At 37.7% G+C, this 15,753-nt stretch overlaps 1 protein-coding gene across 1 annotated transcript; it reads right to left on the reverse strand.

Annotated features, from left to right (window-relative positions):
* Positions 1–235: 235 nt before the first annotated feature.
* LOC112165561 (sodium/calcium exchanger NCL) lies at positions 236–4,678 on the reverse strand. Its single transcript, XM_024302117.2, has 7 exons — positions 4,199–4,678; positions 2,893–3,078; positions 2,087–2,268; positions 1,707–1,852; positions 1,339–1,606; positions 960–1,265; positions 236–719 (listed from the first exon to the last, which is right to left on the reverse strand). Exons 1-7 carry the CDS (start codon positions 4,614–4,616, stop codon positions 471–473), a joined length of 1,755 nt encoding a protein of 584 aa, XP_024157885.1. The 5' UTR covers positions 4,617–4,678; the 3' UTR covers positions 236–470.
* Positions 4,679–15,753: the final 11,075 nt, after the last annotated feature.

The raw sequence follows: 15,753 nt of genomic DNA on the forward strand, positions 1-15,753 counted from the left end.
GACTTGGAGAAAGCAAAACTATGGACTTGGAGAAAGCTTCTTTTTTTTTTTTTTAAATTTATGAAAGTACCGGTTTCCAGTTTGGACGGAGTTAGGCCATGAACAGTAGTTTAGTACTACTAAAGACTAGGTTATGCAAAGAGAGCAGGGAGCTTTGCGCATTGTACCTGGCTGTGACGATCCAGGTGCATGAAGAAACCAAATCTGCTATGCCGATCAATGTTCAACTTTGCAGTTGACAAGTAGAAACTATTAACTTACATAAATTGAAAAACATGCCTCATAATAGAATTCGATTCAAGTTTAATTTCCAATATAACATGCCTGGAGGGAATTAGAAAACATGGAGCAACAACCTATGAATCTCCATATTCCAAAAACTTGCACTGTGAGGTGAAGACTACATCATCAACTACGGTCTTATTAGACAGCTAATCCAACCAGTACGAGACTAGTGCACTAGCAAGTCACTATGACCAACCAAAAACGAAATCCAGAACATAAATCAGTGCCACCGAGAACGGATAGAGTATGAAAGCAATTGATGATGTCCAGAGAGGAAAGGTGGTGCGGAAACTGCCAAAAACACCCATCACTACGCAGACAATAAGAATGACAAGAACTTCTGCTGAGAAATCCCATGTTAATTCCCTGATATAAACCAGGGCCAAAAATACAGATAGGCAAAGCACATTCTTCATGGTTACTGAGCCATACAACTGCAACAATGAACAAACAAAGAGGTCAAATTTCAGCATTCAACGAAGATGCCATAAAAATGAAATATAGGTTGACAGCAGAAAAGCTACTTGAAAATTCAACTCTTAAATACTGCAGCATTCTTATTTAAATTACAATGACTTGTAGACACAAAACTGTTCTATATGTGAGGAGGTATCATATATCTGGTCTGCAGGGTGACAAAACATAAAGAGAGACGCGATAAGTGGGATACAAACCTGAGAAAATGTCAAAGAGGCAGTTCGTATCTTTTTTCGGCTAGCGAATGTTATTGCAGACACACCCTCACTAGCAGTAAACAAAGGTAGTATAATGAATGAGATGAAGAAATTTGGAATGCTTGTGGCATCTGAGAAATTATCAACAACGTCGACCAAAGGTTCTGCAACTACAGCTGCAATAAGAGTTCCTACCAACAGCATTCCTACCGCTTTGAGGAAGGCCAACTTGATATTTTTCCTTTCCTCAATGGCCTCCTCACTTTGATCACCCGCCCCCAAAAGATCATGCTCTTTCTTTGTCCTCTGTAGATGAATTCCCCGTAATTAGCAGATCATCATGGAAAAAAGTATTGGGTATTTAATAAGCAAACCTTACCAAGTGGAAGTCAGTTAAAAATTTACGATCAGAGGGAGACTTGGAATTTGCTACACTCTTGGCCACATTAAGCCATTTTGAGACGCCAATAAAGAACTCATTCATATCAATGCGAGAATCATGAGAAGTATCAAATTCCTGCATCAGTTTTTCCACAGCATCATCCTTATTCAACTCTATTTGATCAAACCGGACTCCTATTATAAGTGCTCTTAATTCAGTAGCTGAAAGATATCCATCATTATCCTGATCAATTGTACAAAACAACCTAGTATACGTACATATAATCAGAAGTTAGAACAACCTCTATTAATAACAAAAGAAAAGAGGCAATAGTGTCTAAATAAAAAGCAGCAAGAAATACTAACTTATCTATAACTTCTTTATTGGGTTCTCCATCATCGTCAAGAAGCCATCCCAATGCACGCATCTTTAGATGTTGTAAGATTCCTGATATAACATGCTTATGTTTTGCATAAGCAATATGTCTCTTCTGGACCCATGGTTGACACACCTGCACCAACAGTAATAACTCAAATATGTAAAAAGCTCTAAACTTAATCAGAGGAGAAAGAAGACTGAAACAAATTACGGTTAGTTACAAAACTAATGATGTGAGTGAATCAAAATGGGCTCCAAAACCCCAGATGAAAGATTTAATTTATTAGACATGGCTGCATTTACGCCCAGTTCCTTTTGAGTGGGGAACCTACAAATCCAATGGGGCATGTATGAAAATCATATATACCTGATAAATGCAATACGAAACAAATAGTGTGACAGAGACAATGAGCGCAATCAAAACTGCTATGCGTCTTCCTGAGTACGAATTGAGAAGCTGCGGTATTTGAACAATAAGGAATGGGATGACAGAGACAGCCATAATCCTTGCAGAATAGCTAGTCCAGATATCAGTACTGACACCAGAACCTGCAGTTACGAATAGTTCCATATGAATCAGGCATTTCTAAGTTGTATCATTCCTTAAGTGAGAAACACAATCAATTAAAAGACACAGTCAGCGAGGCATATCTGGATTTCATATTACCAGTTCATAAAAGCTATTTTAAACTCTGATCAGCATCATAAGTTAAGCATGAACTACTACTTAATTATAGGTACACATTCCTTTTGGTTATGCTTTTTAAGCTGATATTGCGCTGGCTTATGTCTAAAAGGGTTGTTCTTTATAGTGGATGATCATCAAACAGAACCAAAACAAGGTTGTTTAGGATCCAAACTCATCAAGAACCTAGTTAAGCCTTATTTCACATTGTTCATGACAATATAGTCAACCTATTTGTCAATGATCACTATATATGTATAGAACGAATCCCATTGAAACTTGGGATCTTATACAGTTTTAACTGATGAATTAGTAGGTCAAGTAATCCAGTTTCTTTGTTCAAAACAGCATTCGAATTGATTCCTGTACATTTCCACAGGATTACATACATTATTTCGTACATTTCCATTGTCTATCCGTCTCTATGACTATTTGTTTTAAATGGCAAGTGCTAAACAAAAATGTAGAATAAATTTAGATGGACATACCAGTGAAGTTAAACCCTTTTGTGTCCTCCTTATCTTTTGCAGTGGAATTTTCAATATCGCACTTGCCAACAACAACACAGGAACCCCATATTAGTGAAAGAACTAACACTGTTGACCCAGCAAGCAACCCAATTCCCACAGAGACCTGACTTTGAGCAGTTTCTGTACTCCCAGAGAGTCCGGATACTGAAAGTAATGGGGCAGTGAATACATCAGAAGCAAGTTTGAGCTAATCAGTAAGTACATTAACATCATCTATATAGGATACAAAAACTGATTTCAGCAAAGCCAGTTATCTAGATCACAGAGAATAAAGAGAAATTTTAAAAGTTATATATGGGCTTAGAATTCGATTTAATAAAGGCATTTTGCTTTGTCGATCTGAGGAACTTTGGCAATTGTACATCTCTTTCTTTTAAATCCTCCTTATTAAGTAGTTCTGAATTACCATAAATTTGTAGTTCGAAACATCTGATTGGTTTTTGTGACCTACTTTGACACTAACCGGTTCATTTTGTTGTTTTTTATCCATATATGCCACGTTTATGTGTAAGTGTCGTAGTAGTCGAGAGTCGAAATGACAAACTCGTGGTAGCTCCAAACTATATAAGAGACCCGATAAATCTAAAGACATTTGGAAGTGACAACAGGTAAAGGTAAAAATGGGTAAAGTTATGGTATGTTAACATTTCTTATACATCAACTATTTTGACCCCTTTAAGGACTTATGTTACCACTTTGAGGACTAATATTACTATTTTGAGGACTCATCTGGTAAACTAAGAAAACTTGCCACTTTAAGGACTCATGTTACCACTATGTTACCACTTTGAGGACTAATATTACTCTTTTGAAGACCGGTAACTAAGAAAATTTACCACTTTAAGGACTAATATTACTATTTTGAAGACTCATTTTACCACTTTTAAAGCAATTGTATGCATGTCATACATTAACACATTGTAAAAAATTTCAATAAAAATAATTCAAAATTCAAAGTGAACAACTTTAGGAATATATTCCTATCAAATATAAAAGCATTGGTCAAAATATTTCCATATCCTCATTTGACCAGGTCAATTTCTCCAGCGGACCAGACATTTTTAAAGTGAGAGGACAACCATAAAGCGAACTTATTCCTTCCCCCACTACACAAAAACACTACTGCAAGTCGACCATCACAAAATGCAAATGAAAAAAGGAAAATAACAAGTTAATTAGGATGAAGCTCCTTTATCCAGACTGTTTCATTTTCTCAAATATTATCAACAACCAATTTAACAGAGGATTAAGTTAGGAGACTCACCGAGAATGAGCATGGCATCGGGAAGAGAAGTGAGGACGGGGAGGAACAAGCCTCCGACGATACCGGGGCCAAGAATCTCAAGCAGAATCTCGCTGCCGCTGGAGAGCCATTTGGCCGCCGAATACATCAAGTAACCATAGACCAGCATGAGGAACATGTTCCCAACAACGGTGGTGGTGCATGGCATGAAACCATAGGTCTCCTCACACGTGGACTCCACCGATAAGGGTTTGAGACTGAGGAGGTAGGATGAGGACTCGGATTCGGATTCGCGTTCGTTGACCCCATCGGAGGCTAGATCGGTTGAAGATTGACGGTAAGAGGTGAACCGGCCTTGGGCATTGCTACATAGAACTAGCAAGAGGAGGAGGAAGAAGAAGAAGAGGGAGGAGAAGGGTACGTACGGTTTTATAGACATGGCTGGCTAAGCTAATTAATATGGCTTCAGTAGCCTCAAAGTATATATCTCCGAATGCCACTATAGCTTGGATTCTTCTGAAAATATCAGAAAAGGAAACCTAATAATGAATGTGAAACAAGTAATTTAAGATAGACATATGTGTGGCTTAAAACAAACCAAGAAAAATGTGGAGGAACAAAACAAGCACTAGCTGACAACTGCAGAAGACCACATGTTTCACGTCTGGTTTCAAATTTTTTTTCCTGGCGGAAACCGCCACGGCGAACTTCCAGTAAGTACTAGTGGCCAACGGACTGAATAGGCCGCTCAAGTGGATTGCTATATAATCAGCTCACGTGGATTGATTTTTTATGGTTAGAATTTTGCAAATTTGTGTAGATTCCAAGTCCAGTATAGGAAGTTCATGTATATCGAGCATATTTAAAGAAGTGGCATACCATAATTCTTATTTTGAGTTGTATATAAGAGGTCTGCTTATTTTGAGTTGTATGTAAGAGGTTTACACAGCTAAGAGACAATTTTTAAGGGACTTTGAGGGACAAAAAAATGCAACGGTTGAAAACAAATACACAGTTTTGAGTTGTTATAATTTCAGCTTTTAAATTTAATACATGTGGTTGAAATGCATTTGTCTCTCGCATTTCCTTAAAATTGTCACTTAAGTAAGCAAGACTGTTGAATTCAATGTCTTTCTAAGTTGTATCCTATTTTTATGTCAAATAATGAAATTGTTTAGTGAATGTATTAGAGTGAAAATGAGGTTATATTCATACCTTCAATTTTTGTATTTGGACCTCCTTTTTTTAAAAGTGATGATTGACTCTATCAATTTATATGAAATAACTATTATGGACACAAAAGAGCAGGGCCGGCCCTGTGAGTTTGGAGGCTCAAGGCGAAAAAAAATTCGAGGCCCCAAAACTCTACTGCTACATGCCTTGGCCAATGGCAAGTTCATCAGAGAACAAAGCAAAACTCATAATGTTGAGAACAAAAAAGGGCAAATTCTGATATTTTATGAAGCATAATTTATATAGAAAAGGCCAACATAGCCTTTGTATACATATTACATCCGTGAGTATATAGTACGACGGGGTGGTTCTACAAAAAACCATAGTTGATTTGAGATTGTACACCTCGGTACAATACGGTTCTTCTTGTTGTCCCTAGCTGCGTTGCCAGGAAGCTCCAAAACCTAAATTCCCTAATTCATAAACCAAAACAGCACAAACCTAAAGATCAAAACTTCAAGCAGCTAATCCAAAACCCATCAAAATATAAAGCTAACAAAACCAAATCAACTATCATTCCACCCTTCAACAAACCTTAAACCCAATAATTTCCAGTCTTTAGCTACAAATATCCAAATTAACTCAGAAATGTCAAAACCCAAACTCTCGATTTGAAAACCAATTAATTCAAAACAAATACAAAATCCCTAAAATCCAGATCCCCAATTCCCGAAACCCTAATTTCTCAATTGAACAAGTATTGAGCAAATTAAGAAAAATTAAAACTCACCTCGGCAACTAGGTATTCAAGACAACCAAAAGATACACCGGAGCTCCGGCGCCGACACGCACGGCGTATTGGCCGGACTTAAGAAACTGGGCGATCCTATCCACCGAAAATTGAAGCCCAGCTTTGATTGACCTGGACATAGACCTGATGTGAGAGAGAGTGGGTTGGGAGTTGCTCTGTGATGGAATGAGTAAAGCAGTGGGGGCGTTCTAATATAGAGGACCCGATGCTGTGCGCTGATTGGTTAAGAGCAAGGTCACGTGGATTGCCAACATGGCACATAAGACCTTTGGAATTTGAGGCCCCAAAAATATATCTGCAGGCCTACATTTTTTTTTTTTTTTGAGGCCCTAGACCTGGGCCTGCTTCGCCTAGGCTCAGGGCCGGCCCTGCAAAAGAGAGAACAACACTTCTCTCTCAAACCTCTATGCTATTCGACAAACCCAAAGTCTTCTTTCTCCATTTTTTATAATAGAATTTTGCAGACTTATGTAGTTCTGTAGAATTCAAGTCCAGTGTAGGAAGCTCTTTTTTTTCTTGGCTGACAGTATAGGAAGCTTTTGTATATCGAGCATATTTAAAAGAGTGACAATAAAATAACGGGGCAGTGACCACTTACCCGATTTTAGACTAAAAATTACCCACTTACTCCAGCAAGAGTTTTTTAACCTCATTTACCCAATCTAACATCTATTGACATTTTAGCCCCTATTAATTAAATTAAAACCTATCCCTCTCCTCTCAGTCTCTCTCTCCTTCCCAAACTCTCTCGCTCTCCCCCGATCTGCACCTCCACTCTCTCTCTCTCTCTCTCTCTCTCTCTCTCTCTCTCTCTCTCTCTCCATGATCTCCACCTCCGGTCTGTCTCTCTTTCTCTATGATCGCCTCGCCGAAGATGCAGTCCAAACCTGAAGACGACGAAGAAGCTCCAGCCACTCTAACGTTCTCGTCGCCGTTCGATTCCACAAAGCTTGAAATAACCCGACCCGACTCCACAAAGCTCCAGTCTTTCACCTTCACGGACCTCACAAGCCAGCCCTGGAGGCTCAGCCACCGCTTGCAGACCAGCGATCTCAGCTTCTGATCCTGCTCCGGCAGCTTGGCCAGAATTTCGAGGAGGATTTGATCAATCTGCAAGTACTCCGACCGATCTGCAAGTACAACCATTTTCGGAGGCAAGAACCTAGCAAGCACAGGCAGCAGATCAAGGAAGCCAACGCTGTCGTGAAAACCCGAAATAAAGAGACCCCAACCCGCCGCAGGGAAGCACCGGCGAAAAAACCAGCCGGCCTCACACGTTGATGGGTGCCCAGAGCAATTTCTGGGTGCACATAGCACTTTTTTTTTTTTTGGTATCCTAATTTTTTATTTTTTTTAATTTATCTGTAATGTATTCATTTTGGTTCACTTGAGAGTAGGGCTGTCAATGGGTCGTGTCGGGTTGGGTTCGTGTCGGGTCAAGATATTTGTCGTGTCGTAATATACAAACCCAAACCCAACCCATTTAATAATCGTGTCAAAAATTTAAACCAAAACCCAACCTATTTATTAAACGGGTTACCCATTTCCAACCCGCTTAACCCATTTAACAAATATGTCATGTTGTGTTAGACAAAATGACCCATTTAAGGGTTAACAATGCGACCCATTTAACTAAAAAAATGCATAAATTGATTGAATTCACTAAAAACTCCACAAGCCTAAGAATATAAATAATTATATATATATATATATATTCATAAATAAATAAATCCAATAATTATAAAGAAAAATATTTCAAATTGTCTAATCCTATGATCAAATACTCCCAACGCCCAAAATTTTAAGAAGAAGTATAGCATAATCGGGTTATACGGGTTCACTTTGTGTTGGCGGGTTGACCCGTGGCCGACCCATTTATTAAATGGGTCCTGGCGGGTTGACCCATGGCTGACCCGCTTTTTAATCGTGCGGGTTCAACCGGCTTTATTTCGTGCGGGTTTCGAGTCGTGTTATTGGGTCGTGTCGGAATTGACAGCCCTACTTGAGAGCAATAATATGATGATTGGAGGGTGATAATATGATTATTGAGGCAATAATAGGATTATTTAGAGGCAATAATATGAGTATTGGGGGGCAATAACATGATCAATTGTGACCTATAGTGTATTCATTTTGGTTTTGGGAGTTTATACAATTCACTAGACGGAAATAATATGAATTTGGGAGGCAATAATATGATTATGGGGTGGCAATAATATGATTACTGGGGGGCAATAATATGATTACTGGGGGGTAATAATATGGTTACTAGGTATTATTAGGGGGTAATAAATTCAGAAGCCGGAATCCGGTTAACAGTCCGGTGGCCGGATTCCGGATTCCGGTCATCGGCTGCCCGATTCCGGTCGCCGGAGCCCGGGGTCGGCCGCTGGTCACCGGAGCACAGCAAGGTGGAGGATGACTTTTCTCTCTAAGTGAGAAAGAAGGAGAGGGCAAAAAAGTCCCAAAAATTAATAAAAAAGAATTAATTGGGTAAAGGGGAAATAATCCCTTAGAGTGTTTTGGGTAAACAGGGTTAAAAAACAGTTAGTGGAGCAAGTGGGCAATTTTTAAGTAGAAATTGGGTAAATGATCATTTCCCCTAAAATAATTCTTGTTTTGAGTTGTGTTCAATGTCTTTCTAAGTTGTAACTCATTTTTATGTCGATCGAATAAATGAAATTGTTCAGTGAATCTATAATGATGAAAATGAGGTTCTATAGTAAATGACAAAAATAGCTATGGAGTGAGCAAGTACACAATAAATTAAATCTGGATTTTTTTTTTTTATCAGGTAGTTAGTTGTTAGTAACGCACACACCCATGCAATGGTATCCCAGCGTCAGGACACCTGCACCGACATTGCGGCGAAAGCCAGGCAAAGCCAGACTAATCTACTGCACCGCAGACGCACGAACCCAAAGGATCCCTCAAATCTACTGGACACGGGATGGAGCTGGGATTCGAAGACTAGACCTGGGGGTTCCAGATTAGGCCGTTCGACCAACACACCACACCACATGGTTAATTAAATCTGGACTTAAAAAATTCAATGTTCAAATTCAAATTAATTAATTCTTTAGAATTTTTCTGATTTAAATAGTCATTGAAACGTTAATTAGGTATTAATGGTAACCAGTAGCATTCACCTGACCTAGTGCTCAAGAAATTAATGGTCACCAGTCTACCATTGGATTTAAATTCAATGGGTGAGACTAAAACACTCAAAATATTTCATTTAATCTCAACCTTTGAGTTTCAATCCAATGGTAACTTGGTAAGTGAGGCGAAGAAGATCAAGATGATCATATATGAATTTCATGATTGCCGGTGACCAAGTAAACATCTCTATTCCATAACCATATCTTAAAGTTTAAAAATCAATGCACAAAATCAGACAATCAGTTACTCATTTTTTTGTTTCATTTATCACCACCGATCCACGACTATATAGACCATGAAACACAATCTTTTCCCTCAAAACTTAGATTTGTATTTCTACAACCAAGTTAATAAGCTTCAACACAACAGAACAATCACGATGCATTACCAGCTTCCTTCCTTTAGTTGCTCTTTTCCTGCCTCTCATTGCTGCTAGGTAACCCTAGGTTCCCTTCACATAGGAGTACATAACCTCGACCACCGCTAACCAATGCCGATCTTGAGGTTTTTGATGCCCCGGGCAAAAAAAAGTTTGGTGCCTAACTACCCCTAGATAGATATACAGTTTTTTTTTTTTCACATGTAAAACAGTAAACTTTTAAACGATAAACATTCGAGCACAAAATAATAAAACCATAATTACGATGCAACAATTGTAAAGACGTATGCATCAACATATCAACCTGCAAGTTCTAACTTCCAATTAATGCATCTAAAGATGCAATGTTTGTAGATAAAGAGGAAGGAAAAAAAAAAAGAAAGAGGAAAACAAAATTCCATTGTAGAGGGAAAGAAAAGTCTTCTACTGTTCAGTATTGATTGAACATGTAATTAATTGACTATGGATGTTGAAAGCTGCAAATTGAAACATCGACGGTGATGGTATAGTCGAGATTTTGGGATTACAGCCATAAAAATTTATAATAGTTGTCAGAATAATCAACAAATATCACAAAGTACCAGTAATAGAACTTCTAATGTCCAAAATTTCAATGAATTTAAAAATTGAAGAACACCCACCATAAAAAAAAGTTTAAAGAATACCCAATTTAATTATACCTATTTTGAACTCAATTGCAGCCTAAATCGATGGAATGCCAAAAATTGTGTCTGATCACCGTAGAAGAAGAAAAAGATTGAGGGGAGGTGATAGATGATGAAAATAAATTGTTTGATTGAATAACCGTTGAAACCCCAATATTTAAAGAGAAAATTTGTTTGTTTTTTAAGTTTTAGAGAGAGTTAAGAGACTCTTGAAATTCGTCTGCTATAATTGTGTGTACAATTCTCAAAGTTAGGAGAAGAGAAAACGATTTCGAAGTGAGGAAAGGAGAAGAGAAGACACTGCGTTTGGGAACAAAGCAAAAAAAATTTCATTTACCATCGACATATACTATAAATATATATATATATAACCTTATATAAATAAAAATAATAAATAATAAATTGTGCCCCCCTCTCACTTAGAGTGGCAAACGGGCCAGCCCATTTTAAGTGGGTCTAGTCGTGCTTCGTGCTGTGCTTGGGCAGGCCCATTTATTATCGTGTCGGGCTTGTGTCGGCCCATTTACTTAAACATTAAGCCCAGCCCGAGCCCATATCATGCCGGGCCGTGCTCGTGCCAGATCAATCACTGGTCGTGCTCGTGCCTACCCACTATAAAGCACGATTTTAAAATCTTAATTTGAACAAATAAAAATTAATTTTATTTAACTATTTAGAAAATTAAAATAAATTAAGTTCTACAACGTTTTTCTTAATCTTAGTTTTTTAAGATTAGATTTCTAATAATTTTTTATATTCCACTATAAGAAAGAAAGAAGAAAAAAACTCAAAATATATTGTTTTTAGTATATTATTGTGAGATTAATCTTTATTAATATAATGAAGATTTAGTATCTATTATTCTTTCCTTCATTCTATAGTTGTATTATTATGAGATTAGTCTTTATTAATAAACATATATTTAATATTTAGAAAAAATACTTATGTCAAAAGAAGGATATAATTAATGTTTTGTTTCATTATTTTGACAATATAAAAGAAAGCATTGGTGGAATTGTCATGAGATTTTAAATAGAAATGTCTCATATTCAAATCTCATCATTATATCTTTTTAGGACAAAATACTATTTACTCCCTATAGTATAGGGTCTCGACGTTTCAGTCCCTGACGTTTCAATTTCACCTAAAAAGTCCCTGAACTTTCCAATCTCACCAAAAAAGTCTCTACCGCCAATTTTCCGTTAAAAAGTCTGTTATCTTGCTGATGTGGCACTATTTCAACAGTAAAATTACTATTTTACCCTTACTGACCCAAAAAAAAAGATCTCTTTTCTCTTTTTTAACTCTTTTTTCTCTTTTTTTTTAATTTGTTCTTTTTCATTCCTACTTTTTTTTTAAACTCTTTTTTCTATATTTTTTTAATTTGTTCTATGTTTTTTTTTCCCACTCTTTTTACTCTTTTTTCTCTCTTTTCTCTCTCTCTCTCTTTTTTTTTTTAACTATCTTTTCTCTTTTTTTTATTTGTTTTATTTGTTCTCTCTTTTTTCTATATTTTTTAAATTTGTTCTCTGTTTTTTTTCCTACTCTTTTTTTTTTACTCTTTTTTCTTTTTAATTTGTTCTCTTTTTTATTTATTTTAAAAAACTCTCTTTTCTCTCTTTTTAATTTATTTGTTCTATCTTTTTTTATATATATATATTTCTTTCTCTTTTCTATTTACCTCTTCCTCCTCTCTGCTCTTCGGCCTTCTTTTCCTCCTCCCTGATCGCAGCTCCAATTTTCGGCCACGCCTGGAAACCGGAATGGTCGGGTTCTCTTCCTTTCAGATTCCGGCCCGTTCGTGGTGTCGGAGCTATATCAGAAGTTTTCTCTCGACGTCAATAACGTTTCTTTGGTGTTGGTTTGCTGAGATAATGAGCCAATAGAGATTCGAAAGGGATAAGATATTTGAGTTTTCCTTTAGAGAGAAATGTTTGAACAGTTTTGGCACCGAAGAAAGGGAGGTGGAAGGTGAATTGATTTGATTTGGGTATGCTTCGATTTGGTTTGGAACCGCTGTATGGAGAGGGGTGATTAGGAGAGGTGGTGATGCTTGTTGGCATGACGGGGATGATGGATGGATGGTGGAATGGCCAGCACTTGCTTGGAGCATCGGGCACGCCAACGGTGATTAGGAGAGGTGGTGATGCTCGCCGAAAACTGGAGCTGCGATCAGGGAGGAGGAAAAGAAGGCCGAAGAGTAGAGAGGAGGAAGAGGAAGAAGAGGTAAACAGAAAAGAGAAAGAAATAAAAAAAAAAAATAAAAAAAAAGAGAGAACAAATAAAAAAAAGAGGAAAAAAGTTTTTAAAAAAAAAAGAGAAAAAAGAGTAGGAAAAAAAAAGAGAACAAATTTTAAAAAAAAAAAGAGAAAAGAGGGTTAAAAAAAAGAGAAAACAAATAAAAAAAAAGAGAAAAGAGAGTTTTTTTTTTTTAAAAAAAAAAGAGAAAAGAGAGTTAAAAAACAGAGAGAAAAAGAGTTAAAAAAATAGAGTAGGAAAATAAAAGAGAATAAATTAAAAAGAAAAAAGAGTAAAAAAAAAAGAGTAGGAAAAAAAGAACAGAGAATAAATTAAAAAAAATAAAGAAAAAAGAGTTAAAAAAATGTAGGAATAAAAAAGAACAAATTAAAAAAATAAAGAAAAAAGAGTTAAAAAAGAAAAAAAGAGAAAAGATAGTAAATTTTTTTTTTTTGGGGTCAGTAAGGGTAAAATAGTCATTTTGCTGTTGAAATAGTGCCACATCAGCTAGATAACAGACTTTTTAACGTAAAATTGACGGCAGGGACTTTTTTGGTGAAATTGGAAAGTTCAGGGACTTTTTAGGTGAAATTGAAACGTCAGGGACTGAAACGTCGAGACCCTATAAGTATAGGGAGTAAACAGTATTTTGTCCATCTTTTTAATATTTTTAAAAACAAAATGAAATTTTGTGTTTGTAACGGGCCGGCCCACAATATGTCATGCTCGGGCCGGGCTGGGCCAATGGGCCAATATTCTTAGGCCCAGCCCAACCCGTTATTTTAACGTGCTCGGGTCGTGCCGGGCTGCTTTTAAGCGTGCCGGGCCCGTGTCGTGCTCGTGCTTAGTGGCCCGTTTGCCACCTCTACTCTCACTTGAGCCCTGGGCCATCGCCAAGCCTGCCCTTAGGCAAGGCCAACCTTGCCGCTAACCCAATTATGGAGGCGATCGAAAAATTTGTTGTCTATGAGTACAACAAAGATACAACTAAGAAGTTAGCCTTTCAGAGCGTGGTTTCGTATAAGCCGATGCCAAAAGTAATGGCCGTTATTTATATTCTTGTCATTGCAGCCAATAATGAATCGTCGCCTAGCCCCTCTGCTAGATACAAGGCTAACGTCTTGGTCAGCTCAGGTGGAATTTGGATATTGAAAACCTTTGGTGATGTACAATACAAGTGACTTCCAAGAAATGATTTGTAACAAAATTAACTGCCTATTTATAAACTAGTATCACTACTATCTCTTAACTATTTAATCAAGTATTGTGTTTTTATCAGATCATTTTTAGCAGATTCTCTCTCTCATTCTTCCGTGAGCCTATGAGACTATGACAAATTGTCTTACACAAAATTAAATTAAAACGAGAAACTCTTAATCAATGCACTCAATTTTAATACTAGAAAATTCTTTTTATCCAACTGTAAAAACACCTCAGTAAGCTTTGAAAGGACTAACTAATATTTAATGCTCAGCCCAATTGAGTCGCCACTCCACTTAGGGGGTCAGAGTAAGGCCGAAAGGCCACACCCCCATTATATGCCCAAGCCTGCTTGAAGCTAATACCATCAGGCACCTTCAATCATATGATTGAAAAAACAGCACCAGGCTTCGCTACCATATCCAGACAGCCCTTTGAGCAACCTACCGCCGAATTTAGTCGGAACCAAATCAAGGAAAAAAGTACCTCGCAGACCAAGCATATTCCCACTCAAAGGGATGAGTAGATTCTTCCTTGAGTTCTTGAACCGTCAGCACACACCACAGAGCAAGATCCCACAGTTGAGAAGAAAATTTGGATCAAAATCAAATAGATAAGATCCGTCCAATATAACCTCGCACTGTCTGAGTGATGCTTTACCACTATCAACTATGTTTAAAAGTTCTAAATGATTTCCAAATCGGCTCATTTTTTGCATGCACTATCATCATAGGACAATAGGTTGACCTCAAACTTGCACAGTAAAATTCCCGAAATGGAATTATAAGGTGAGCCCCATGAGAAAATGCACAAAGAAAAAGGGGTTCCCTTAGCATTTGACAGTCCAAAGTAACTGTAAATATACTTTTCCCAGGCACGGTGGGAGAGAACTGGACAGCAACACTGACCCCTATTTTGAGACGGTTGTGATGCCCCGGAAATTCGTATTTATTTTCTGATGATTTTCCGGAATTTAAATTGTGGGTATCGGACGGTTTCGTGGCTCGTGGATGGAGCGGAAGTGTTTCGGGCGAATAATAATTCAGGAAGCGTCATTTAGGGGGGGCGCAAGGGTTGACTTTTTATTCGTTGGGTTTCTCCAAAAACTTCCTTCACAAAAGTTGTAGAGCGCGTCGATACGAGTTCGTGGACATGCGGAACATGAGAATCGGAGTTCGTATGAAGAAGTTATGGGCTTTGGTAAAACTTTCCATTTTGGTATAAAAAGACGAAATTTTCCTGAAATTGCAAAGAAGGCCAGATTTCCAAAAACAGAAACCCAGCTCTCTCCCGAGCCCGATTTCTCCTCTGCACTTCGCCAGCGTCGTTCTCGCTCCTCCGGCCACCGTTTGGTTCGATTCAAAAGTGGGTTTTGCTCGCCTCAATCCCCTCTTGAGGTCTGTGGAAGGATTGAAGAGAGATTCGAGCTGTGGAAGGAGCTACATCGACTGGAAGTGGCCGCTTCGAGGATGAAATTGCCTTGATCGGAGTTGGAGATTCCGGCCACCTTTTCCGGTGATTCTTGAGGGCTTCTGGAGCTTGGAGGATGTTGATGCTTCCCACAAGGTGGCTTGCATCGATTCAACTCGTGGAGGTCTAATTTTGGAATTGAAATTCTAGGGTTTCAATCGAGCTGTTTTGTTCTAAGGTACTTGACGAGGTATCCTTGGACGGTTGTTTTGTGGTGTGGCTGCCTTGTTCTATATTGAAGACGCAGCAGGAGTTTCGAGGTGAGTAACCTCACATGGTTCATTATGAACGGAATTACCATTATTGTTTTGGCGTTAATTATTTAACTGCAAACTATAGTTGGTATTAGTAGACATTCCTGAGCGAATGACTACATATATATATTTACGTGAAATATATATATTCTTGTGGATGATGTGTGATGAATAATATGCATGATGGTGTTCATATTATTGTTAAATGCGACTTTTCATAGAAA

The sequence above is a fragment of the Rosa chinensis genome, chromosome 5 (genome assembly GCF_002994745.2).
Source record: "Rosa chinensis cultivar Old Blush chromosome 5, RchiOBHm-V2, whole genome shotgun sequence".
NCBI classification, from domain to species: Eukaryota; Viridiplantae; Streptophyta; class Magnoliopsida; order Rosales; family Rosaceae; genus Rosa; species Rosa chinensis.

Bases quoted from the DNA above. Each gene is read 5' to 3' on its own strand.
- LOC112165561 (XM_024302117.2), bottom strand. From the start codon at position 4,616: ATGTCTATAAAACCGTACGTACCCTTCTCCTCCCTCTTCTTCTTCTTC. The intron at 2,269-2,892 runs GTATGTCCATCT...TCGTAACTGCAG, and splicing joins AAAAGGGTTTAACTTCACTG to GTTCTGGTGTCAGTACTGAT. The intron at 1,853-2,086 runs GTATATATGATT...CTGTTGGTGCAG, and splicing joins TTTCGTATTGCATTTATCAG to GTGTGTCAACCATGGGTCCA.